The sequence below is a fragment of the Pantherophis guttatus genome, chromosome 2 (assembly GCF_059756535.1).
Source record: "Pantherophis guttatus breed Tessera chromosome 2, ASM5975653v1, whole genome shotgun sequence".
In the NCBI taxonomy this organism is placed as follows: domain Eukaryota; kingdom Metazoa; phylum Chordata; class Lepidosauria; order Squamata; family Colubridae; genus Pantherophis; species Pantherophis guttatus.
In genome coordinates, this window is record NC_142064.1 from 119750654 (window position 1) to 119778222 (window position 27569).

Below are 27569 nucleotides of genomic sequence, written 5' to 3' on the forward strand. Positions count from 1 at the left end.
TGTGGCATAGGCAGTACTCAGGATAAACTACTAAACTCGTTAACATTGCCCTCTTTCAGTTTGTGGCAGGGCTTGATTCTGACAAGGCTGGGTCTTAAAACTACTTGTAACATTGGGCTCACTGTGCATGGAAATGTTCTTCCTTTCACAAATCCACAATGGCCCTTTTCCATTTTGTTTAGAAAATAAACTGGTATTTTATTTTCTGCTACATGCTTCTGCAGCATAGGGTTAATAAAATGATGGTGTTAATGTTGAAGGAAGCTCCACAGTTTTCCTTCTATGATGTGAGAGGATGGCATAAGGTTGGGAATGAATACTGTAAAAAAAAAAAATGAATGCCAAAGCCTTTGCAATTAGCACTGGCCACCTTTCCATTTCAGGAAAGAACCAGTAAGCCCTGGTCCTAAAAACCCTGGAATTAGCTTGGACACACCGCACCCCACACTTTGTTAGCAATAGTGTTGTCCCCTCAATCTGGAGGAAGCAAAGAGGTTTTTCCCCATCTCTGGATCCACTCAGCTCTTTACAAAGAGTCCACTGGAATGTCATTCTCTCGCGCCAAAGATTAGGTCAAAGCCCCTCCCTGCCCACTGTCTTCCATCCAGCTCAGCTTCGAGGTGGAGTTCGATGCCCTGCCCATGGCTTGGAGCGGTGGTGGTGGTGGTGATGGCGGTGGTGGTGGGGGCGACGGCGGCTAGTGGTGCTGCCGCTTTGCGAGTGATGGGGAGTACTGGTGGTCCAGTTCAATGATTGCTGCTGAACAGCTCTGTACCAGTTGGACTGCTGTTCAGAACTCCACAGGCTGGGTCCAGCATGGGACTGGTGGCCGCCCTGCCTATGCTGGATATCTTGGGCTCTGTTGAACTGTTGCCAGTAGCTCTCACAAATACCCAGGGTGGGTGCCTCTTCAGAGGTGATGGCCCCCTCCAGCAAAGACCGTGGAAGGACATGCAAACGAAGCCGCCGCAGCGTGTGGCGAAAGCGATTCTCGGTGCCTACACATTGGTAGAGCCCACTGTCGGATGGCATCACTGGGCCTAAAAGCACACCCTGAGGTGTTTGAAGCAATATGCGATCCCGGGGCAACTGGGAAGGAAAGAGCATGTGACATAATTGAAATTACTTTGCTTTTTCAATTCGCATCTTACACAGCTGTTTCACTAGTCAGTGGCCTTGTCTACATAAGCTGTAATGTGGTTGGTTTTGATCTAACCAAGTGTATGCGAGAGTGATTACAGGTTTTGTGAATTCAGCAAAGTTTCAGTTGCCAGCTTCAACATCCACCATGAGACAGTTACTTTAGATTTTGTTTTCTTAAAAAGAAAACCATATGATATGATTTTTCCAATCCTCGGTTTCAAGTTCCCACAGTATCGGCGCACACAGCATAAGGCCACGTTCAGTAATGTTTAGCAGGACTTACCACTTTGCGTTTGGTAGAATCGTCTGTTTGCATAAGCCACTTGATGGTCGCGTGGGGAGATCGGGGTTCACACTCCAGAAATACACTTCCTCCTTCTAGTCCGTATTGAATCTGTTCACTTAATTGCTGTTCTGCTGTGATGGGGGCAGGGGGACCGGGAGGGGAACAGCATTCCTTGAGTTCTGAGACCCCACTGCATTTCAGTAAAGGCTGGAAGTAGACAGTCTGCTAAGCACAAGTCTGGCTTCCAAAAAGTTTTTGCTGTAAAAATATTTAGTCTTAAGAAACGCAGAAGCTATCACCAAATTTCTGCTAAAATGAACGCAATAGGGCTGCTCATTTCTGACTCATTTCTAAAGTACTATGCTACTACAACGTACCACCTACGTTCTTTCAACTTTTACCAGGGAAGAGAAAACAAAATTAAAGGATTTCTCCCAACTTGAACGCAGTTAAAAATTAAGCTTTTGTAGGAAATGGTCCTTGGATGCAGTAGACATTATAAAAACCTGTCACCCCTGTGTTGTCCTGGTCAGAGTGAGGACAATTCAGTAGTTGTCCACTGTAAAAATGTGTGCAAAGCTAAAGCAGACTCCTGGTTAAAATTTCAAGTACTACAAAGGCAACAAAATAAAAGTTTTTTTGCAATACAGCTTTTGCCAGTGTCTGTGCTATCTTGGGCTGATGGGAATTGAAGTCCAAAACATCTGGAAGTTATTAACAATGTAATCTACCCAAGACTGCTTAGAAGTAGGCCCCTTTTCATTCCCCAGAAGTTTGAAGAGAGCGTGTCCACAAGTACAGTCTTATAGGAGCATACAGTCTGTTGCTAAACATCTTCCTTTCTGCCTGTTTTTTAACATTGTTACTAAAGTGATACGGGTTCTGCCACATAAAGGGGACTTGCCTAAGTGTAATGGCTTGCCAGCTCAATGAGGAACTTGTACAAAAAAAGGCATCATGTTCTCTTTGTGGCTCAATGTCACACTTTTTCCATGGATCAGCTGTGCAAGGGAACAATGACAAGGTGGCAGTGGGGAGTGATAATCAGTGAGCAAGTATATATGTGTGTGAGAAGTTGAATATGCAGAGTGTGTGTAATGGAGCTGAGAGAGAGAAGTGAGAGAGAGAAGTGAGATATATGAATATATGGGACTATGACTTTGGATTTAGCCACTGCCGGCTTCAGGAAAGTTGCTCATAAAAGAGATGCAATCTGAGTTAAGCGAATAATTTCTTAAGCCAAGTCACAAAAATATGAGATCTGTTCAAAATATGATACAATTATAAACTGCATCAGGAAGAGTAGCTTAATAGGACCTGGCTATCTACGGGACCGCCTGCTACCACCAATAGCCTCCCACCGACCAGTACGCTCCCATAGAGAGGGGCTCCTCCGGGTGCCATCGGCCAAACAATGTCGACTGGCGGCCCCCAGGGGGAGAGCCTTCTCTGTGGGGGCACCTACGATCTGGAACGAGCTCCCCCCAGAGATACGGAGGATCCCGGATCTGCATACCTTCCGTCGCGCGCTCAAGACCTTTCTATTTCACCAAGCTGGCCTGACCTAAGCTTTTCCCCTTTTTAAATGGAAATTTTAAATTTGGTTTTAAATTGTTGGGGTTTTAAATTTGTTCAGCCAAATTATTTAATTTTGTTTTAATCTATTTTAAATTTTGTATTTATATGTTTTATTCCATGGCTGTGCACTGCCCTGAGTCCTTCGGGAGTAGGGTGGTATACAAATTCAATAAAATAAATAAAATAAATAAATAAAATAAATAGGTGCAGCCCTTTTATTTGCACAAGTGCTAATACGTTATCCAGGGAGCCTAAAGAAAGACGCCATGTGCCTTTTGATTGAGAATTTTATCAGTTCCCATGGAGATTTAAGTTACCAAAAAATAGGATGGTGGAAACGATGCACTGGTGTTGAGGTCCACTTCATGTAATTTTCCTGGTTGGGCTACAGAAACACCATCTGGAATGTTTCTCAACTTCCTCAGTCTAGCCAAGCATCTGAAAGAGGTCACTCTGTAACTTGGCAGAAGCTACACTAAATGCTCCATGGAGAAAGAATCACTAGAGCTACTGCTAGGTCTTGCACCGCAATGCACGTGGTTCACTTTTCCTTTACAGATTTACAGTAGGTAGTCACCTGACATACTGCAGAGATGGCTTATGTGAAGTCCTCAATTCACTATTCCAATAACCAGGATGATTTATTTTAGAAAGCAAAATCACAGTTCCCCAAAGAATGATTTCCTCGTATCTGTCTAGCGGTAGATACATCTACTACCACCTTCTATTACCTTCTAGGTTGTTGCACAATTTTACTTTTGCAATTAGGGGGAGAAGCAATGCCAACTGAAATATGAGGTGCTGTATTCAGAAAATGTAAATAGATAAAACCCAAACTGTGACCCAGCCCTTTTAGAAGTTAAAGTTAAAAAGACACGAAAGCCCCAAAAACAGTAAAGAAGGTAGATGCAATGGACAGAAAAATCTAGGAAACAGATAATGAAAAAGTATAAATCAGTTCCCCCAACCTGGTGCCCTTCAGACATTAGTATCGGATATTCTCTAATCTCTGGGGAGACAAGTGAACAATCATTACCAAAGATAACCCCGCTTCACCAAGCAGGAGGAGCCCACTACTTAACATACAAATGCAGGAAAGTCTTAAGACTATTAATTCCAGTTGTAAATGTCAAGGAGCTGATATCTAATTATAGCTGTGCAAAATCTATGTATCCGGCTCTCAATAAATGTATGAAAATAGCATTGAGGGGAAAAAAGCACAGGAAGAGCTAAATTAAAATGCAGTGCTTTTACTCAGATGAACTTTTATTTCCCACTGTACAATTTTGCATCCTTTTCCAATATACGCCTGGCCAACCAGACAAGCAACTTATCCTTGTTTCCGTTCCAGTAGCCAGCCAACTGCTGTTTCCTCTACCATGCCTAGCCATTGGTAGAAGAAGAGCAACACCCAAGAATTCCTTATTTCCCAATACTTCCATGCTCCAGAGAGGAAGATAAACAATTTGGAAAGAATCAGGAAACTTGTATAATTTCGCTAGCAATAACTAAATTAATTTTCCGATCCAGTAGTTTCCAGGTGTATGGATATTCCAGCCTCCAGTCCCTTAGGTTATGATTACTAAATCAAGTTAATAATGCGTATTTACATAATATTGCACTAATATCAGCCTGCATTGCTGGTGACACAAGTTAACACAAGCCATCTCCACTCACAGAACTGTACTTGTTTTGCGACTCCCTACAAATTATCCGGTTCTAAGAAGCCTCAGCTCTGCTTTCCCTTTCTAGAAGAATGGGTCTTACAGCTAGCCAGCTTCCTGAACGGTCAATTAAATCCTGCTCCTGCCTCAGTATGAGGCTGCCCTCTAATCATGAATGCTGGAGAATAAGTACAATTTCACTTTATAAATCTCCATTATACTATTCAACGTTCCAAGTACAATCTTTCTTCCTCCTTGCAATCTGGGAATAACACGAGCATTGAAATCTGCCTAATATATAACAGGCAATTGGTGCACCTAGCCAAATATTGCCTACCAAATGGCAACAACTTTCCACTTTGCATTACCATCATGTATCTCCTGATACTTCTTAACATGAGAAATGCCAAGATTCCTTTTGGCATGCAAAGCAGGTATGTTTTCCATGGAATAATGGTTGTACAGGTAGTCCTTGGTTAACAATCATTTGTTTTGCAAGTGTTCAAAGTTACAATAGCACTGAACAAGAAGATCCATAGCTGGTTCTTGAAGTTGTCAAGAACCAGCTTGCAGCCTCCCTGTAGTTATGTGATTGCCATTTGCAACCTTTACTACATGGGGATTCACCATACTTGGAGTATGGGTACATGGGAGTACCCATACTTCTATTATCCTTCATTAAGACATAATTTTTGCAGATGTGTGCTGCAAAAATCCAGAGGACGTGCAAAGAATGAACATTTTTTATCTTTTTGCTGTTATCTAGTGAACATTTTTGCAGCCTAGATTTGGCCTAGAATGGGTAGCCTTCCTGTTACTCCTCATTTAAGAAGAAAATCTGACTGGAATTGGGCAACTCAACCTTACAGCTAAGTTTTCTTTAGACTTTTACTTCACCGTTTTCTTTCCTTCAAAAATGCTGACCACTAGAGATCCTGACCTGTGGAAGGGATGTGAGAAAAATGTGTGTTTTTTTTAATTATTTGATTTATATGCCGCCCTTCTCCGAAGACTCAGGGCAGCTTACAATGCGTTAAGCAATAGCCTTCATACTTTTGTATATTTATACAAAGTCAGCTTATTGCCCCCACAATCCCCTTTTCATCCCGTATGCCAGTCTGTTCCCCAGGCTGCTAAATTACTTCTGTGTCCATTATAAAAAACAAAACAAAACCAATATTGGTTGGCAAGTAGACACTGACAACCATTCATAGGCAGGTCTGGAGAGACTTACCCTTGGCATTAAATCCACGGCACTGCCTCAGGGGATCGCCATGCTTGATATCCTGGCGACGGCTCCTCCTGGTCAGAGACAAAAGATACACCCTTCATTGCTCACTCTCTTTCTTACGCAGCAACTGAGGAAATGCATTGTTCACAACAAATACAATGCGATTACTCCCCATATATTTCTTCTTTATGACTTGATGGCAAGAGCAACATAACCATCATCTTGTCTTCAAAGCAACTTTTATACACAATGGTCTTGTTCACAACACTTGCTAACCAAGGAAGGGCAAGAGTCGAGGCAGGAAAACAGGAAAACTCAGTCAGGCAATTAATCCAGAGAGGATTGGTTTTGGCTCCAAACAGACCTCGATTTGTTTAGAGCTCAACTAAGTTCCCTCAGTAGACCAAATTACCTGAAAATTAACTGCCCCTTTCAATGCCTGTTTCTTTTCCGGGCACTTCATCTCAATTAGCATTTCCTTTCCACAGGGGTACACAAGCAATGTTTGTATGAAAAAACAGAACGAGGTAGGGAATGGGGGAAGTGATGCTGCCTTGCTGATATTAATTGCACCAAATACATGCATATGTATGTACACACACACACACACACACACACACACATATATGTATATTCCTCTGCTGCCAGCTCATGAAGGTGGTAAGGAATCATGGTCATACCATACTGTAGGAATACAGCTGCCAATGAACAGTATTATTTTCAATCTCAACAGAGGGTGTTTTCCCGAGTTGGTCATGTCATGTCCCTAGATAATTCCACATTTGGGGGAAAAGAATAGAATAACAGAGTTGGAAGGGACCTTGGAGGTCTTCTAGTCCAACCCCCTTCCTAGGCAGGAAACCCTACACCACATCAGACAAGTGATTATCCAACGTCTTCTTAAAAATTTCCAGTGTTGGAGCATTTGCAACTTCTGGAGGCAAGTTCTTCCACTGATTAATATTTCTAACTGTCAGGAAATTTCTCCTTAGTTCCAAGTTGCTTCTCTCCTTGATTAGTTTCCACCCATTATTTCTTGTCCTGCCCTCAGGTGCTTTGGATAATAACTCAACTCCTTCTTCTTTGTAGCAGCCCCTGAGATACTGGAACACTGCTATCATGTCTCCCCTAGTCCTTCTTTTCATTAAACTAGACATACCCAGTTCCTGCAACCGTTCTTCATATGTTTTAGCCTCCAGTCCCCTAATCATCTTTGTTGCTCTTCTCTGCACTCTTCCTAGAGTGTCAACATGTTTTTTAAAAGAGGAGGAAGACACTCAGGATAAGTGGAATGGAACCATATTAAGACCTAAAAAACATCAGTTTTATTGATATAACCTAGAGACACAGAGATTATTTTAGAAACACTGTTTCTTGAAAATAGGAAACCTGCAGGCTTTCATTATAAAAAACTTGGTTTTGGTGGAATTTCATAAATACACATGTAGAAATAACTGTTCTTTTTTAATCCCTACAATGTTTACTTACATATATATATATATATGAAAAGAAAAATTTTCTTTGGGAAAAAAAATAATAAAATATACCTTGATTGGCCAGGGGGGCTGACTTTTGGGTTACTGTATATATGTATCTGTGTGTGTGTGTGTGTTTATATAGAGATACAGATTTATAAATATGTAGAGATACAGTATATAAATAAACACAGACAAACATACGTTTTCTGTTTCAGTCAAAAAAAAGAAGAACTCAAGCATTTCTTTGATTTGCTGCGCTCAACCTTCTCTTTTAATGGACTGACTCCAAATTCTGTTGTCTTGAACCGACTCACTTTTTCTTGCCATGTGTACAAATCTGCCTTGACTCATGTCTCTGTTTATCTGTGCATGGCTTAAAGTCTGTCTCATGATTATACCGTAAGGTTAACCCTCTGCTTGTCTGCTAAACTGCCCTGATTTCTGCTCTTGTCAGCAGTGCAGTAGGGCGATGCCATCTCGGTGAAAAGAGGAAACTAGATCAGGCTGGGAACAGCTAAAATCCAGGCCGAGCAGTCAGGATTGGTCCTGCCACATGCTGCTTCTCGCAGGCAATTGACTGGATAGAAGTGCTCATTCAAATGCGATTCTGGCTCTCTCACCAAGACACACACAGAATTCTGACCCTGGTTGTCTTTGCCTCCAAACTCTGCAATGTGCATTAGCAGTTTTGGAAAACTGACCTTTTGGCTGTGTGACTGTAGCGGGCACAACGTTGCCCATCCCATGCGCAGTAGGGGTCCCGGGCCAGACAGCAATCAGCACAGACTTCACCATATTCCCGGCATCGGTGGAGGGTCAACTGGGAAACGCCCATGTCAGAGGAGACATAGAGCTGTTGCTACAAAAAGAGGAGAGTGGGATGAACCTGGGGCTTTTGCTACTCATCCGCTGTTCCCACAGCCCTTTGCCTCTGATAAAATGAAGGCATTCTTCCTTCCCCCACTGATAGGCAACTCTTATAGAGTAACTCTTTCTTTGTGCCCTGTTTAATTCCTTGGCAATATATATCCTGAACAACCACCTACTCGCTTTGAGGATATCCACAGTGTCTTCACTGGAGCTGGTACCTATAAGGCAACAATAAAGGGGGGAAAACCTTGAGAAGAGCAAAAATGGCGAAGGTTAAACAACATAGCAAGAGGGAGTCGTGACTGGGCTTGTCTATTTGCTCACCCTGAACACCTCAACTTCCTCCAGAGTCAGTTCTTCTAGTATCCCTTGTTCCTTGGGCAACACAATCACCTTTTGCACTGTACCTTGATCTGGAGAGAGAAGATAGAAGCATTAATGAGACAACGCTTTTGCTGCCCAGTGAAGGGCATATGACTGATCCATTTCTGAGGATAATTAAGACAGCACTGTTTACCTTCAAAACCCACTCCTGTATGGAAATGGAAAGAAAGCTGGTTTTCATGTCAACTTGCCAGCAAAGGGCCCCCTTCTCTAAATAGCAATGATCAGAAACGGGGGGGTGGGAGGTGGGCAAAGGAACACGGGGACTATTTTACAGTGGGCTCCCCTTCTATGGAAATCTGTTCCCTTGAAAGCTGTAAATAAGAGTCTGCTTAAAAACCTTTTCTTGTCCCAATTTTTTTTTTAAAGATTTTGAGCAAATAGCGATTTATCACAGACGTGAATTCATTTAATAGCCTATTTAACTATAGCGCCTGGAATATTATCCCCAGCACTTGTTCAGAAGTTTCTTTGCTCCTGCCAAAAACCTCATAACTGTCCCATCCATCTTGCAGAGAAGACCTTCTTCTCCTGGGCAAAATCCAATCCTTTGTTTTCTATGACTTTAGAAAAGACACTATAGCAATAGCATTTAGAGGTATATACCACTTTACAGTGCTTTACAGCCCTCTCTAAGCAATTTACAGAGTCAACATATTGCCTCCAACAATCTGGGTCCTCATTTTACCCGCCTCGGAAGGATGGAAGGCTGAGTCAGCCTTGAGCCTGGTGAGATTTGAACTGCCAAATTGCAGACAGCCGGCAGTCAGCAGAAGTAGCCTGCATTACTGCACTCTAACCACTGCGCCACCGTAGCTACAACAATTCTCCTTCACAGGATACTCTTTGCTCTTGTCTTTGGTTCTCATGTTCTGTTGCATCCTATCAAGTTGGAGACCTGGATTTAATTCTCCAGCTTTGTCAACTATTTTGTTAATTTGGATAAGGAAAACATAATTTTTCTAAAATTTTTCAACTGATTTTTTTTTTTACAAAGCTTGCCTAGTTCTCCTTAGTTGCTATAAGTAGCATGCTAAGCTGCTAATGTAGAAGCCAACCCTGTCATAGATGTTGGAATAACCTCCCCTGTCTGATCTCACACTGTCTGATCAATTAGTAATTTTTAATTGAGTGTTTTCTTTTATTCTGAAATTGAGTGTTTTCTTTTATTTAACCAGCTGCACTGGTTACCAGTGGTCCTTCGGATCCGCTTCAAGGTGCTGGTACTTACCTATAAAGCCCTACATGGCATGGGCTCGGGGTACTTGCAGGACCACCTTCTGCCTGCCTCCCACCGCCCTGTACGCCCACATAGGACTGCCCTCCTCCGGGTGCCATCGGCCAGACAATGCTGGTGGCACCCAGGATGAGGGCGTTCTCTGTGGGTGCACCGACCCTCTGGAATGGGTTACCCACGGGGCTCCGGACGGCCCCCGACCTCCACTCCTTCCGCCGTGACCTGAAGACATGGCTTTTCCAACAAATTTGCTGATCTGATGGGTGATTTTAATTGGGAGATTTTAATTGATTATTTTAGTAGCCATTTTTATTGTTTTCATCATTTTAATTTCCATGAGCCGCCCTGAGTCCTTTGGGAGAAGGGTGGCATATAAGTATAAAAAAAATAAAAATAAAATAAATAAATTGAATCTGGGTATGTATTTGTTCATCTGACTGTAACTACTTTCTATTATTATTCTCATTATTATTACTTGGAATCAAAGCCTAATTTAGGTTACAAGTCCTTTTGCCTTTTAGAATGAGAAACTAAAAAGTAACACAGGCCATCACCAAATCTGAGCTGGTCCCCAGGTGGAATTGCAAAGTGTTGGACATACCTGTGCCAAGGAAGAGCACCTCGTAGCGCCCATCCACCGCATCCACAAGATCCACAGCCAAGGTAGTGAAGCTGTAGGGGACATTGGTCCTCACCAGGAGGGGACGGCGCTGGAGGGGATAGACTGCATGGAACATCAAGGGATGGGCCCTCACGAAGGTTACCAGCTCATCAGAAAACTCACGTGTAGAGCGAAGGCCTGGGGTGAAGGTTCCTCCCGGGCACTAAAAAAAAGGAAAAATGATCCCATAAACTCATAACTGGAGAAAAATTAAAGAATTAGGATTTGGGTTTTCTTTTCTTTGCTTGAATTAGAAGCCCTTGCAGAATTAGAAGCGAGCCAAGAGGTTACTGGAAGGAGTTTACAGAATAAGAGGAAACAGGAAATGAAATCTTGAACACTTGGAGGGTAAGATGTTTGAGACTCACGGCTCCAGGACGAGGGTAGGGCACACGTCCTGTGTATGGCCCCCACTGGTAGTTGTGTCCTTCCTTGTGAGCAAAGGGCCCGTTGAAGACAGTGCGGATGTCAGCCATGGAGTAAACACAGACTGCTGAGCCACGGAACACTGACCTTGGAGGAGAAGAGGCAGAGACAGAAGGACAGAGGAGGGATGCTGGGATCTCCTGCACAGGCTCTCCCCACCCCCATCACATGGGCTTTACTCACCCCAGGGTGGAGAAGACCCCATAGAGCAAGGGATGCTTCTCATCCTGAGTCGGCAAAAGGAAAACATCACCTGGGGGAAGGAAACAAACCAGTCGAGCACCTTGAAGGAGATGCGTGTTCAGGGTTTGCATGCAAAGCTCTAGGGCAGTGTTTCTCAACCTTGGCAACCTGAAGATGTATGGACTTCAACTCCCAGGGTTCCCCAGTCAGCATAGACAGATCTATTTCATGCTTGGAGGCTTAACTTCCCCAACCTGGAAACCTCCAGATGTGTAGGGATTACAAATGTTTCCAGTTGCCAGCTGGCACGAGAAAGTTATTTTAAGAAACAAATGAAAAGAGAAAGACGTTTAAGTGAAGGAGTGTGTGTGTGTGTGTTTTAATAGCCGTTTCACATACTAGATTCAGAAACTGTTTATAAAATGGCCAGGATCAACAACACTGCCAAATCCAAATGGGTGCTAGATTACATTGATTTGAAGGTCTGCAGCTGGGTTGTTCTACAACACTTAAGGCAGAAAATACTTTTAGACTGGCCATAATACACTGATGCTAGATTTCAATGGCTGTTTTTTTGTCACTGCTTAAGCACAGCCCATCTTTAAGTCCTTCAGCTGGAATCTCTCCCCAAAATGTGGCAGAATTTCTGGCTCGCATCCTTGAACAACCCAATCCAACCCTCTTTCGTCAAGTCTCAATTTTCCATGCCTTCACCGCTATCACTACACCCCAACCCTGTCCCCTCTTCTCCCAAGAACAAAACTCTCTCTGTCCAAAAGAAGGGCTCACGCAGCTCATCAAAGAAAGTCTCCACGCCATCCTCTCCAATCACAGAGCATACGAGACGAGCTTTAAGGAAAGTCGTCCACTTGTTCAACAAGGAGCGCTGTCCCCCATCGTCGTTCTGAAAAAAAAACCCAAGAGATTTATTAGGATGACCCCGTGATTCCGCAGAAACATAAACCTTGAGACAAGAAAGTAACGGGACCACTTCTGAGCTGCAAGGGGGCAAAAAGAGCTGTTTGCACCTGGGAATTATGGCACTGTTTCAGCCTGCAGGATGTGAGTAACAAAAATTAGGCTGAATCAAGGTACAGGGCAGAGGAGACCTAGTAGAACAGACTTCTTCATCCAAAAACCACCACATGAATGGGGTTACACCTACCATTGAGCCAAGACAGCTGAGTCTGTTTGAGAAAGGCTTCTTCCAGGTTGGGGGAAGATCTGAAGACCTCAACTGAGTACAATGGGAAGCTTTAACACTACAGTTGATAGCAATAGCACTTAGACTTATATACCGCTTCACAGTGCTTTACAGCCCTCTCTAAGCAGTTTACAGGATGGAAGGCTGAGTCAACCTTGAGCCTGGTGAGATTTGAACTGCCGAATTGCAGGCAGCCGGCAGAAGTAGCCTGCAGTACTGCATTCTAACCACTGCACCACCACGGCTCAATAGGTACAACAATGGCATGTGGTCTCCAAAATCTGTGGTTCTTCCAACAGCTGTCATCCAATTGCAATGTGCAACATGACCAAAGGAGGGGGGAATTATTAAAAGACAAAAAAAAAATTCACAATTTTATAAATTTAAATTTAATTTAACTGAAATGTATCTTATTAAATCGAATTTAGTTTTAATCCTGGCTGCACCTGACTATCTACATGTGGTTGCTGACATGCCAAAGGCTGAATTCCTTTGGCTGGAACAACTGCTCACCCTTGATCGGAAATCTCCAGATTAAATACTTTTTTTTTTTTGCAACTTCCCACCACGGAGAGCCATGCCAAGAGAACAATGGGACTCTAGGGAAGATCTCATTTCCCACTTCTAATTGTGGACGTGGGCCTCCCCAGGGCTGAACAAGCCATTTGGCTGTGCAGTAGCATTTCAGCCCTTCACACTGCCTGCACTCCTGAGAACTCACCATAAATTGCAACGCAGCAGCTGCTCCCTCACCACACGGTAGGGTTGCACTGGCCATCCTCCCATTTGCTGGGAAAAATTTAAATCTACCAAGGATGATTCTCAAGGAAATACCCCAGTAGGTTAGATTCGTGACTGTGTATCCCCGGAGAGCAGGACGGATACATGCACACTTACCATCTATGCTATCCATAGGGTATGTATGTGCTCTGCAACAGGCAAGGGACAAAATTGCATGTACCTCTTTGTGCCTTTCCCTTGCCCCCAACACGTTTCCATCTACCTCCCCCAAGGACCACTATGTTTGCTTCATCTTCTTTGTTCAGTTGCTGCTGTAAAGCTGGTTCTTTTCACCCTTTATTTTCACCCAATTCTCCAAAATTGATTGCTACTTTGGCAAATCTTAGAAGGAGGGGAGTCCTTATCATGTGATCCTTTTTATGTCTCACGGAAGACTTTAGCATTCCTGTCCCATCAACACTTGCCAATTATGTTTGCTCTTAAAGATCCAGCTTGGCACTTTCAAGAGGGAGGCTTACAAGCGTCCGACACTTATTCTTTCCTAGTATAGAGTGGAAGTCAAGCTTGGTTCTGGCTCCTGAATCAAACCTTTCGTTCCCTTGGGCACATTTTAGAATCGCTAAGGAGAACATCAGCTCTGCAGTCGAAGAGGTCCCCAGCAGCAGCTCCCAGTGGCTTGGCCCTTCTCAGCCCGCCTTGCCCAACCCTGCCCACCTCCCCAGCAAAGATAAACCCCTCACTCTGCTCACCAGGCACACCCGTCCCACCCGAGCGAGTACGGCAGGCCCCACGGCACCCTCCAGGGCTTTTTCACGGAAAAAGAAGTAGAGCTTGTCATCATTGTGGTCGGAGCTGTCAGGAATGACGTGGGCTTGGAGGAAAACGGGGTCTGAGGAAGGGGAAAAGAGAGGCCGTTGCATGGGTTCACCACTAGATGGAGACAGCAAGTGCTCTAGCTTAGCCTGAAGCAAACTTTTGGGAAGAGATGCTGCCAGAAAACAAGTCCAAAGTATAAGGTCCCTGTCCTTGGTATATACAGTTCCTCTACAGGTCACTGTTTACTCCTGCGCCTTGGGACAGTTTTGCCTGCAGACCAACCAACTGAGGCCTTTAGAGGCTACAATAGAATGGAGGACAGAAAATCTACTTGGCAGACTTTGGCTCTTTGGCAGAGGTGTTTCATTGGCTGCAGGCTCCACGGTGTAAGAAGCACGCTGAAGCCATGTCTTGCAGTCACCAGAGTACAATTTTTAATCGGACAGAAGCAACTGTACATCAATGGGGGAGCAATCATATGAAATGGCTTGCAACACAATATGATTCTCCTGCTCCTGCCCACATTTGGCTTGCCAGTCAAACTCCAAGAACAGCCCTCATCCTGGCAAGGCTATCTATCTTTTTCTGGGTGACTGGCAAGTCCTGGCACCAGCCTGATGTCCTCCTCTTCCCCCCCCCCTCCTAAGATATTCACACTATAAGAATTCACTCTTGTTATCCATCATGGTCTCTTATCTCATCCTTCAGTCCAATTTCCCCCTTGCTTTTTCTCTAGATGGTGTTTGGCCTCTTACCATAGAGCCATCGGGAATCATGCTGCTCTGTGCGTATAGCTGGGCGTGGTCCCATGGTTCGGAACAAGGCAGCATCGGTGCCCATAAAATCCACATGAACTCCAGCGTACAGTGTGTTATCTGGAGGGGTGGATCAGGAAGAAGAGGAACAATGGAACATCATCGGGTGTAATCATGTGCAGATATAACCAGGGAAACTCTGGAAGATCTGGAGTTTTGAGAACATTAAAATACAGGGAGGTGCCTTAGGCTTTGTCAATAAAATCTACTCAACAGCACGGATATCCTTGAGGGTGGGGTAGGGAAATGATAGAGTACGCTTGGGTGTGATGATGCCATTTGCACAAAGGCCACAATTTATGTACTTGTATCAGATATTGTGACTTGAGAAAGTGTTGGTGCACTTCAGCTGTGTCATCATCACAGGCATGGCATCATTGGGGCATCATTAGGGCTTCTGATAGATGCTGCTGTTGCTGCTGCCTACAGACACGGTCAGACAATGGTACTTCTCAGCCCTGCTCCCTCCAATCCTTTTAAATGAAATGCCAGGGATGAACATGAGACCTCAGCCATCCCAAGCATTTCTGTGCAATTAATGAAAGCTTCTCTCGCAAAGACCTTCCCAAGTACTTTGTTCCCCTCCAGTCAGCTGTTTACTTCCTGCAGCCCTGATAACAAACCAAAAGCCACAAAGATCAGATAGGAGCTATAGATAGCAGGGCTGTGCGGCAATTCAGATTCAAAGGAAACCTGCAATTCAAACAGCACATGGACATACACACACACAGAGCACATGTCAGCAACTGCTTAAACCAATCACCATTTTTTTTTCGTGGGATCGTATGACAGCTGTGGAGGGCAGCCATGCCACCCAGGAAGAAGCAGCTTGGGTTTAACAGCTACAATACAGTCTCCACATGGGTATTGAGTTGACCAGAAGGATGCCTACGCAACAGCACAGTTGGACTTTACACCTTAGCAATACCTCATCCAACTCAATTCACTCAAAGCTACTTACTGATAAGCACAGCCATGCTGGACTGCCGGGGGTCATAAGGACATTTCCCCTTGCCTGGTTCCAGTGAATGAGGCACTATGCGGAACAGGTATTCCTGCGGAGGGGCAAACAGGGAAAAGACAACAGGGCCATCATCATGAAAACTTACTTTGATTTCCAGTCATTTAGAAATGAACTCTACAGGGTAAGGGTTCCAGTCCCTGCTCCCAATTTCTGTCTTTGCCCTGCCCTCTTTTCTCGACTGTCCCTTCATAGAAGTGACCTCATATCAAGGCAGACTACTAGCCAGTTGAGTTAATTACTACTTTCTGCTCTGATTATCTTTCTCAAAGTTCCCCTGAAGATGCGACAGATTGAGAATATAGAGAGAGATGCCTTCTATCGCTAAGATACTCTATGGTTCTTTTCCAGCAGGAAGACATGGAGTCGCGGGTCAGTTTTCTTACTTCAGAGCGCCAGCCGCGATTGATAAGGCTGCAGACTGGATGATAAGCCCCCGTTCCGCAGGCATAGAGATGAGTACGGTTCAAAGGCTCCATAAGCCGTATGTAGTTGAAACATTCACCCTACAGGACATGAAGAAGTAAAATATGAGCTGGAAGACATAAGGAGTTGCCAGGCAGGAGTTAATACAGTCTCCATCTTCCCGGGAATACATAGATTAAGGATCCTGGACTGTATAGAATCTAAAAACTAGCAACCGAGACAAAACCAAAGCAACAATTTTCTTTCCAGAGATGCAAGAAATCAGATAGTTTTGGACATTCAAAACCAAATGTCCTTTTTCTTTTAAATTGAAAATTTTAAATCTGTTTTTAAATTATTGGGATGTTTTAAATTTGTCTCAGGCTAAATTGTTTAATCTGGTTTTATTTCTGTTTTTAAATTTTGTATTTATGTATTTTATTTTGTGCCTGTTCACCGCCCTGAGTCCTTCGGGAGTAGGGCGGTATATAAATCTAATAAAACAAACAAACAAACAAACAAACAAATATATTTCCAGTTCACCGATGCATTGAAGCCAGAAGTGGGCTTCACATAATTTAACAACCAGTTCGCCTAGTGCAAAACCGAAAATGTGAGCGGTGATTTCATGCTCACAGCTTCCAGCACACTTTCTCAGGCAGCTGCGGTGAGTAGAACGGGCGAGGTGCAGAAATCAGCTGGGCTCCATGGGCGGGGCAAGCGAGCCAGAGAGTGAGATGTATAGGACAGGATAGCACAAGGGCAGGTGGGCGGGCCCAGCCTGTGATCGGAACTACCAGTATGGGCGAACCGGCAGCAGCCCACCTCTGATTGAAACCAAGCCAATAAACACACTAGGTACAGGGTAACAGTGAAGGAGCAGAAAATTGCCACTTACTCTCTGCCCTTTCCCTGCCAAGCGACACTCATTCTCCTGGTTTGGTAATGCTGGCCAATGAATCTGAAGAAGTAAAGAGAGAGAGAAAGAAAGATCGTCTTCAGACGCCACTCCTTTTGGATTTCTTGCTTCTCCAGCCCTTTTACAGTTGGCCTTTCTTAGTTTGAGCTACAACCCAATGAATCCTATCCATCTTGCAAGGTATATACCGTATTTTTCAGAGTATAAGACGCAGCTTTCCCCCCCCTAAAAGAGGGTGAAAATTTAGGTGCCTCTTATACACCAAATGTAGCCCTTCCCACCCACTGGCCCCCACCCTTTGGCCTCTGCCTCCCAGCAGTTTATCTCCTTGCAGCAAACAGCAAGAAGAAACAGCCCATTTCAGCTTCAGCACAGCCTAATTAGCACAAGTTGTCCTTTGAATCGACCTCTTGACTCTCAGCTGTTGCCTATTGCTGCATGGGCCTCTGCTGCTTGCTGCAAGGAGGTAAATTGCTGGGAGCAGATTTTTTTTTCTTGTGCTAATCAAGCTATGCTGAAAACTTAAATGAAAGTAAAGCAGGCTATTTGCTGTTTGCTGCAATGAGGCAAAATTGCTGGGAGGCAGAGGCAGATTCCTTTTTCTTGTTTTCCTCACTAAAAAAGATAGGTGCGTCTTATACTCCGGAGCGTCTTATACTCCGAAAAATACGGTATGTTTTTTTATCCCACTGCTTTATTTACTCTACTGTCAACCCAGCCCAAGACAGTTAGCAACCACTGCAGAAAAATGTTGGACATGATGAACATTAGCGGTCATCATGAACATTGGCTCTCCGAGTTTGATTGTTTTCCAGCAGACGTTTTATTACCCAAACTAAGTAACATCATCAATGCTAACAATATTCTGAACTGATCCAGCAGGACTTTTTTTTTTTTTTTTTAGACTTACAATTAGTGGCTCCTTGTTGATGTTGTGAAGATCCAAGGCCACTAGAAAATCTCTTGCCCCCAGGTAGAGACGTTCCTGGTCTTGGTCCACCAACAAGATGCGATAATCACTGGTGTTAAAGTTGAAGCTGAAAGGACGAGCAGTGCGGGTCTCTAACAACTCTGTGGAGGGAGAGCCTCAGAGTCAACTATCAGTCTCACAGTTTCCTACTTCTCAGGAGTAGGGCACCATTTACGCACCGAGAAAAAGAGAGGTCAGGCTTGCCTAAATACATTTTTAGAAATCTTTATGTAAAGCGAACTTTGGTTATCTTACTAGAGTGGGGAAAGCTGTAACTTAATAATTCATTCAATAGAGCCTTGATAGTACAGTGGTCTAAGCACCCTGTTATTAACACAGCTGCCTGCAATTTACTGCTGGTTCGAATCTCTCCAAGGCTCAAGGTTGACTCAGCCTTCCATCCTTTCTAAGGTAGGTGAAATGAGGACCCAGTTTGTGGGGACAATAAGCTGACTTTGTATAAATATACAAAAGGATGAAGGCTATTGTTTAACGCATTGTAAGCTGCCCTGAGTCTCCGGAGAAGGGCAGCATATAAATCAAATTAAAAAAAAAAAAATTGCTGCCGGAAGATTCAACATTGATGGGCAACTCCAGGGTCTTCACTTCTCCTTACTCTTCCCACCTACCACTCTTTTCATCTGAGCAAGGTCCAAAAAAAGTCTGCTTTCTTAGAGATATCTGGCCCCTGACCATCCTTCTGGAAGAGGACAGTCCTCTATGATGAATTTAGCCTGGCCCACTGTCTACCTGACCATACAAACGACAAGAACCCAGAATCCTAATCTGCCTTTTTTTTCTTACCCTTCCCCCATCCCCTCGCACACAGAAAGGGCAGCAACTGGATCATGTTGACCCATGTGATGGGTGGGGTGGACTGGCTTGGCTTGGGCTGAGCTCAAGGGGTATTTTGGTCCCTTGAAGTGGCAAAGGCGGAGCCAATGTGGGTGAGGGGGGGTGCTCAGCGGCTGGTACAGCAAAGAGTCTAAATCCCCCAGCAATCCCCCAGCCACATTCCATGGGCACAGATCAGAGAGCGATGTGGTGGACTTCCCACCTGTGGTGACCTTGGGGACGAGGCCAGAGGACACCAGCCAGGCCCAGTTATGCTCTGTAGTCAAGTCTAGGCAAGAATGCAGAGATCAGGGACCAAAATTGGCCTAATCCCTCTAGGCAAGTGGGCTAAAGACAGGAAGAAAAGCAGATTTCCAGGAGGTCAAAGAGGAACAGATGCAGGGGAGAAATGAGTCTGGGGAGATGAGGAATTAAAATCAAATTAAAGAAACAACCAAGCTGAGAGTAGAATTGCAGGATTCTGACCAATCTCTCCTTTCTCTGTCCAGTTCAGCTGACATCTCCCATTTCTTCTCTGGAAGCTGGGAAGGAACTCTGGAAACCTGATGGAATTCCCCAGGCATTAACACACGGCAGGTGGAAGACTATCATGCTCGCCCCAAGAAATAATGGCAATATGCCCAGGGGTAGGTTGTGTCATGCATACTACCCAGTTTTGATATACAATGACCATTATATAACACTGGGGGTAATATAGCAGTGGCATTAATCTCTTCTAAGACAACCTAGCAATGTTAGATTATCGGTTATCCTTGATTGTGATGGAGAACGAACGAAGTCCTTCAAAGCAGAACCTCTTGAAAGCATCTTCCCAACGCTTCTTCCTCCTGCACTCATTTATCACCAACGGAATGTTGATAATGGGGATAGAGGTTTATTGGATGTCAGATGAAGACGGTCTCACTCCCCTGCTGGACTTCTCTGGGACAAATACATAATTCAGGTGCAATTGCTGTACCATCAAGATTGTGTGGGTGGAAATCGCTGGTGGTATAGAGAAAACAATCCATTCTCAAGATTTTTGTGGATGCCATCTTGAATTAGGAGGGACGGTGGCTCAGCGGTTAATATGCTGGGCTTGGCGGCTGGAAAGCCGGCAGCCCAGGTTTGAGACCTGAGCTCCATGCTACGGGGTGAGCTCCCGTTACTTGCCCCAGCTACTGCCCACCCAGCAGTTTGAAAACATGCCAAGGTGAGTAGATAAATAGGTATCACTTTGGTGGGAAGATAACAAGATTCCGTGATGCCATGCTAACCACATGACTGCAGAAATGTCTTCGGACAATGCTGGCTCAGTGGCCTTGAAACAAAAATGAACACGCCCCCTAAAGTCGCCTATGACTAGTGGAGTAAAATCCACAGAGACTCCTTCACCTTTTTTTTTTAAAACTACCTGGAATTTCCATACCCAGAAGAAGCCCATTCTATTGCAGACAAGCAAGCCTTTAGGTAAGAGTATGCCTTGGCAGAAATGGAGCCCTTAGGTCCCACAAACCCCTTACTGTTCGATCTCATAAGCCCCCACACTTGGAAAGAAGGATGGATGGCCTTCGGAGGAGCCAACAAGAAATCAGGAAACATTAGAACCATCTGTCATCTTACAGGCAGACTGAAGCAGGCTGTAGCCAGCCAAAACAGTCAATGGGAAATATGTGTCTGGGAAGTGCAATTGGTCGACAACATGTTGTTGGTCTTTGGCATGATGACTGAAGCTCTTTGGGCTTAATGTATCTTTTTTAGCCTTAGCTCTACCACCACTCTAATGAAATATCCCAAGGAAGTTGAATTCTGCTCAGACAACTAATTGCTTCTGCAATCACAGAACTGTGACTTGTATTTCTGCGTTATTTGAAGAGTGTACCATAATGTACGTTAGTCAGGATTAGTTTCTCTATCCAGCAAAATGAAAAAAATGAAATAAAAAAGCTCAGGTAGTAAATTGATAGGAAATGAAGGAACACTTCAGATGTTCCCTTCTGTAGAGAAGAGACCCAAGTTGCCTAACCTCCAAAGCTTAAAAATGGTGCCTTCTGCTATGAGAGAAATGCCGTCCCGTCACTCATTCTGAAGTGAGATTCAGCAGCTATTCCAGCCGTTTGTGTAGCTGGTACAAGAGAGTACCATTTTTGCTGCTAGAAGGGTCACCCTTCTTGCTGCTAGAGCTTTCAGTAGGGGAAGCAGAGTTAGTTATCATCTAATGGTACTTCCTACAATAACCCAGTAAAAGAAATCAGGATTATTATCCTTTATATTGCAGAGGGGAGATGGATGGACCTCCCTGGCTCATGCCATTACCCAGAAATGGAGCAGAATGGCAGCTGAGGATGCTTCCAACATGGAAATGGGTAACATTTTCCATTGCACCAAAGGGTAGCAGGATCGCTCAGGAGTGAGTCCAGGGCAGCTGTGTGCTCCATCACCAGCTCAACCCTCTAATCCCTTCCCTCTCTTCCCTGTAACCCAGCACTGGCTTTTATCTCTATAAGGGTAGGTCCAACCTGCCCACATAAGAGAAAACACCTGGCTAAAGCTGACTGTGTTCTTGGCAAGAGTGAGGTTCATTGAGAAAATAATTCATTTTCATGAATGAAGGCAAATATACATGTCCCAGGATAATGTTGCGGGATCCAGTCTGGGTCAGACATCAGAACCAGAGGCTTAGTCTTCCGAGCTTTTGGGTTTGTGCTAGAGCCCATCCTCTGAGAACTTCTCTCTTACCAGAATGTGTGCTTTGGGCTTTTCTCTGCATAGTATTTATGTGGTGCCTGGTTGTGTGTGGCTTTTTTAGTTGTTGATTGGGGTGTTGATGGCCGTAAGTGACCGACCCACAACCGGCCATCAACATCACCATGACCAATTTAAAAAGCCACATACAACCAGGCACCACATAAATACTATGCATAGCACAAATTCTACTCAAAGCACACGTTCTTGTGTGAGAGAGGTTTTCTGAGGATGGGTTCCAGTATGAGTCCAAAAGCTCGGAAACTCTGGTTCCAGTGACCGACCCAGATTGGATCCTGCATAATTCATTCTGTTTGCCATTGTCTTTCACCAATTTTATAGAATGAAGACGCAGAGTTATTTTCTGTGGCAGACCTTGGAACAAGATGGACTATTACTTTATAACCAGCAACTACAGGGTCCTCTCAAAAACTTTAACATGCTGTAGTAATCAAAGGGCCTGTGTTTGCAGGAGCACCTCCTTACCGAGCCCACTTAATCCAAATATGCTGCCTGTATGTGGCAGACCTTGCTTAAGCCACAGCAGACATAGTCACAGGGACCTGCTGTTGTACTGGCCACCACCATCCCCAAAACCCAGAATAACCAACATGACTTGAGCTATGGCCTCTGGTGGAAAAGTTCCCGTGGAAGACACCAGCCTCCCCAGGAGGACTCAGGCTGAAAGTCTCACCAGGAACCCTCCTGCCTGATGGTCCATAACCTGCCCAGTTCCAGGAAGACCCAAGTTCCTGACATCTTCACTAGTTGCATATCCCTTATGGTCCATGTATGTATGTCCACGAGCCTAAGCAAGGACACAGAGTGGGTGGGTGTCTCTTTATCCAGTCGGGCACACGCGCATGTACAGAGAAATCAGAGTGATGTCTGGAACTTTGCCTTTTATAGCCAAGGCTGCTGCCGCCCAAAGGAATGAATTGTCCTTTGGCCAAGGCTCTTGCTGTTTCTTTATGCACCCTCCTCCCTTTCACATGTTCACATGAGCTACATTTTCATAGTTGAAGGAAAGGACGACAAAGCAACTACAGTGAGAATGGCAGCAGGGTATCTATAGCAGGGAACGTGGCATGCACACCCTAGCCATTAAGCTCCTCTTCAGCCCAAGCTCCCTCTCTTCCCCTGCCCCACAATGTGCTTTAGGAAGGGGAATCCATCCATGTTCTAGTCCCTTCTCTGTATGGCATGCTGGGTATTTTAAGCTCTTCTGGGAAATCCTTTCCCCCAGTGGCTGGCAAGTAATTAGATCCCGGAATCCCCAAGAACAGAGGGGAGTGTAGGGGAACCCAGCAAGGTCACAGGATATTTTTCTTTGGGTGGTGGGGGGAGAATGCTTGTAGAAGCAGGCAGACAGACCCCACAGATGATGGTATGATGTGCCTACACAGCAGTAACTTATACAACCCCTGTACAAAAACACTCTCTGCAGCAAAAACACAATCCATCCAGACAATGATTAGCAATACAGAAACGGGCAAGGGTGTGACTCTGTGTGTTGACAGCCACAAACTGATGCATCCATCATACACCGACAAGCTGCTTTGATTGGCTGCCTTGGGTCCACATGGCTAAACTGCCCTTGAAGGTGGTTCTGCACATATAACACTCACCAGCACCATAGAGTGTTTTAAACCCATACCGTAAAGCCACTGAGAAAATCTATAATCTACAGTTAGCCTTAAAAAAAAAGAAGAAGAAGAAGGTACAACTGGCCATCTCAGGTCAGAAATCTGGGAATTTGGGAGCATGAAATTAATGCAAATGCTAATGCAAAACTCGCTGTTCTTTAGAATGTACAGAAGCAGTGGCCTGAAACAAGGCTGTGTACTGTTATGTCTGTATCTGTTTTTATTAGGTCCAACATAAGACGACCACAGGAACCCATTGCCATTTCCATAAATAATATTAAAATGAAAAAAAGGGGATTAGAACATGAAAACCAGAGCTGCCGCCTTGCTACAAATGACAGCAAACTTCCTCTTTGACAACAAAATCTCTCCCGTGTAGCAGCTGACTCACAGAAAAGAAATTATTCTGCACTCGTAAATCTCCAAGGTGTTTGGTTTGACACTAGAGGTGGAAGGAATTCTTGGCAAAAAGAAACAGATTATTGGTTTAAACCAAACAAAGCCATTATTTTAACTGGACAGTCAATATTTGCTGTCCCACCAGAATCCACTTGTACTGTAGTTTGTTTTCAGAGATAAGAAGTGCAGACATACCACTTTCCTCTAAGCTGTTGTTGGTAGTTTACCTGGGGATTAGCTCTTTATCCTCATAGTCTGTCTATGAAGTATGTTAGGCTGAGACTGATTTAGTATGAAAGTAACATTTTCTTGCCTTCCTGGACCTCGCCAATCAAAGTTGGAAATACAGCTGATTACTTTGGGCAGCAGTATCAATAAGCCGAGCAGTGATACGATGCAGGAATAATTCCTTTCCCCGTGATAACAATCCATTCCTGGGACAGCCAAAATGTTTACTCAAGCTATCAGAGCGCATAGTTAAAATTATTGGTGAGCCAGTCATTGTGTTTTCATAATCACCCCTTTTAGCATTAAACAGCAGTTAGGCAACCTGCTCAGAAAGTATGTTTAGTCCAATTTGAATGGGCGACTACAAGGAAATCTCGGGGTTGGCACCAGCAAGCCAGTTCCACACTGTTGCCAAGAAAACCACGACAAAATTATCAGGAGTTGTCATCTTGAGAAGGACCATAGTTTACTTTAACAACATTATTTAGTTGTTAAAGAAGAAGTATTCCTGCTGCTTTCCTTTCCCACAGTAAAACTTTGGAACTTGTTACAATTCCCTCATTTTCAAAAGGAAGGAAGGAAGGAAGGAAGGAAGGAAGGAAGGAAGGAAGGAAGGAAGGAAGGAAATTTAGATTTACTCCAGCCTTCCTGAAAAATGCACTGTCTACCATGTACCCATTTAATTTAGGAAGTGTCTTTTAAGCGTAGTCCAACCAATATAAGGATAATTCCTTGTTCAGCTAATAAAACCTCATAGTCATATACGGCAGATTTACTATTGTTCTTTGAAAGACTACCTTCATCTAACTTACTTTCTTAATTTTCAGGTTTTATCCCTTCAGATAATCTGCTGCCATGAAATCCCTTATCTAGGCTAACAGTCTGGGTGACTGACGGTAGGCATATAAATCTTTAAGAAACAAAGAGAAGAACAAAAAAATAAATTAAAAAAAATTCAAAAGGTTGCACTTTTCCCCACGAATGAATTGTATTAGTCTGAAAAGAGGATACCGGCTACTTTTCTGATTTTTGAATACCATCAGACTCTCTTCCCCACAAGAAAAACGCTGTCTATTCTGTCAAGAGTTTTGCAATGGATTGCCATGCCCCACCCATGCCCACCCCAGTGCCACCTTGCAGCTTTCTCCCTTCTCCGAATACTGACATGCCCACCCAGGAGAGGAGATGCCAACGGAAGGCAAAAATACAATCTTCTTACCGGGGACTCACCTGAACGACTTTAAGCCTCTCTTACCTTTGTAGGTGAGATAGACCCGGGGCGCTCCCGTCTGGCCGCCGTGACCCAGACAGCAGCAGAACAGCAGCCCCAAAAGGAGCAGCGTTGCCCAGGGCACCATGGCGGGGTCAGTCCTGGAAGGAGAGAAAGGGTGATGACGTCCAGCTGGACCTGGGTTCGAACGACGGAGGATGTTGGAGGCAGAGGCGCCGCGTAGCTGCAGGGAAGCGCTTGTTGGAGGGGCCCGGGCCTAGAGGGCGCTGTGCGGAAGTAACCAAGATCAAAGTTCCCTTCCTCGGCCGTCCCACCGGGCCCCGGGCCAAGCAGCTGTAACCCGAGTGGCGGCCGCGGCTGATGGGCACTTCAAAGGCTCTCTCTCTCTCTCTCTCTCTCTCTCCCGGCCAGCTCCTGTAGATCCCCCCACCCCGCCCTTCTTGCAAGCTAACAGGCCTTTGAAGTTGGGGCTAGAGAATGGGAGATCCAAGATAGGATCTCCTTCTTCCACCACCACAACCCCCCCCCAAAAAAGGGGGGGAAGGCAGACTACCTTACCGGGCTCCGCCTGCCTGGCTAAGAGCCCCCCACTCCCTTGGAAAGAGCGACCCCTGCTGGGGTCCGACACGCAGGCGCTCCCATATAGGTAGAGAAGCCGAGCGGGGAGGATCCTTTCATCTTGGGACGGCCCCCTTCATTCTGGAGAGGGCACCGAGGTTCGAGCTGCCATTCTGGACGCAGGCTTGGGCTTCGCGATGGCCTCCTGACGCCATCACTCTCAGTACAAGGGACGCAGGAACGGCAGCAATCCTTCCCCGCACCCCAGCCGGGCTATAATCTTCCCCATGCCACAGAACAGGTGCCCGGGGACAATGCCAGCAGCAAGTCCATCCTGCATCAGCGCAGCTCCGGGATTCGGTGCCAACAGGGGGCTTTGATCCGTCTGCCAACCCCGCTTTTTTTTTTTTTTTCTTCCCCTCTCCCCCCCCCCTCCCCGCCCCGAAGCGGGCGGCTGCGTGCGTAATGTGTGAGTTTCTGCGCGCTCCGTCCTGTCCTGTCCGCGACGTGCTGCGACCTGCCTCTCCCATACCTGAGCCAGGTGCAGCGGAGGAAGCAACGCAGGCTGGGACTTGGGAGTTCCCAACTGGCCCCCCCGTCGGTTGCCCTCCATCCTCAGGCGCTGAAAGACGCGTCCGCCTGCCCCGTTCGCCAGACTCGCGCGCTCGGGCGCTTTCCCCAGTTTGGCAGGAGAGCACAAAGCCGAGCTCCGCGCCTTCAGGGCGACTGCGACGGCTTTGCTCGCCTTGTTCCATCCCAGGCGGCTAAGATGCCTGGCGAGACTTCAAGGGAGCCGGGACTCCGCTCCGCAGCTGGTTGCATCTCCGCCAAAAGTTGTCGGCCATCCCGGAGGCAGGTTTCTCCCCCCCCCCCCGCACCACCACCACTTCCCCTCCTCCCTCCCCCCCTCCGGAGAGAAGAGCTTCCCTGAAGTCTCGCCAGGCGTCTTGCCGGCTCGCCGCGAAGAGAGCCGGGTTCAAAGCGAAGCCCAAGCGGCTTCCACGGTGGCACTGCAGGCGGTTGCAAGAAAACGCCCGAGCAAATCGAGGATAGGCTGAGTCCACAGGGGGAAAAAAAAAATGAGGGGAAAGGGAAGGGCGCGCGGGGCAGAATAAGGTAGCAAAATCATTCGCGGAGGGAACGAGGGTCCGGAGCTGAAGTCCGACGGCTGAAGAGGACGGGAGCAAAGAGGTCCCTTACCCCGCGGTAGCTCTCCGGTCCGAGATCTACTCCCCGGGTTTAGTTCCTGTCAGCTCTTCTGTGCCCGGGAAAAAAGTTTCTCCGGGATGGACTCCTAACCCAGCGGCTTTGAAGAGGGACGCGTCTGCCTCACTCACTCACACACACACACACCGCCCCCCCTCCCCAAAAAAATCCGGATTTTATACCTCTGCGAAAGGACCCATGGCGCAGGGTTTCCCACAGGGCAGGCTTGCAGCTCCGGGCTTCCCTGGAGCAGATAAGCAACACCCTGCCTCCTCCGAGACGGGCTGGGACGGCTTAACCCCCTCGCGGGGCGGCTCCTCCTAAAGCCAGGAGGGAAGCCGGGCTGTAGGTGGTGGTGGTGGTGCTGGGCGAGCCCCTCTCTCTCCCACCAGAACCAAAGGGTTGGGGGGAGGACTGGACTCCGGGGAAACCGGGATCAGGATGCGAATGGGGACGTTGCTGAGGAGATTGAGCCAGTCCTACTCCATCAGATCGCAGAGATCTGATTGCGATCTACGGGACACCTCCACGCCTCCCGTTGTTGCTTGTGGCTGCTATAGCCAACTCATAGATCTGGGCCGGGCGCCTTTCACCTGAGGCGTAGTTTCTATCCAGGAAAGCCCAGAGGCCCGTTCCTCCCTGGAGCTGTGTGTGTATGCAAGCGGTTAGCCGCACCGTTGACTCTCCCCA

The 27569-nt window shown here is 45.8% G+C and overlaps 1 protein-coding gene across 9 annotated transcripts; it reads right to left on the minus strand.

Annotated features, from left to right (window-relative positions):
• Positions 1-172: 172 nt before the first annotated feature.
• Positions 173-27569, minus strand: LOC117675470 (semaphorin-3F-like). 9 transcript variants are annotated; one of them, XM_087888638.1, is made up of 18 exons: positions 27062-27569; positions 25140-25255; positions 17973-18133; positions 17042-17104; positions 16125-16244; positions 15679-15772; positions 14658-14777; positions 13836-13975; positions 11931-12045; positions 11142-11211; positions 10901-11045; positions 10473-10695; positions 8575-8663; positions 8427-8468; positions 8082-8239; positions 5906-5973; positions 1427-1557; positions 173-1089 (listed from the first exon to the last, which is right to left on the minus strand). In XM_087888638.1, exons 2-18 carry the CDS (start codon positions 25240-25242, stop codon positions 610-612), a joined length of 2322 nt encoding a protein of 773 aa, XP_087744764.1. In that variant the 5' UTR covers positions 25243-25255; positions 27062-27569; the 3' UTR covers positions 173-609. The 9 variants fall into 9 exon arrangements, with proteins under 9 accessions (XP_087744764.1, XP_034290026.2, XP_087744767.1 ...); XM_034434135.2 differs by having other exon boundaries at positions 1427-1560; positions 27062-27568; XM_087888641.1 differs by lacking the exon at positions 27062-27569 and adding an exon at positions 26206-26556.

Excerpts from the sequence above, each read along its gene's own strand:
- LOC117675470 (XM_034434135.2), bottom strand. The coding sequence starts at position 25,242 with ATGGTGCCCTGGGCAACGCTGCTCCTTTTGGGGCTGCTGTTCTGCTGC. Across the intron at positions 15,773-16,124 it reads ATCGCGGCTGGCGCTCTGAA|GAATACCTGTTCCGCATAGT; the intron begins GTAAGAAAACTG and ends GCCCCTCCGCAG. Across the intron at positions 8,240-8,426 it reads TGTGGATATCCTCAAAGCGA|CAACAGCTCTATGTCTCCTC; the intron begins GTAGGTGGTTGT and ends CTCTTTTTGTAG.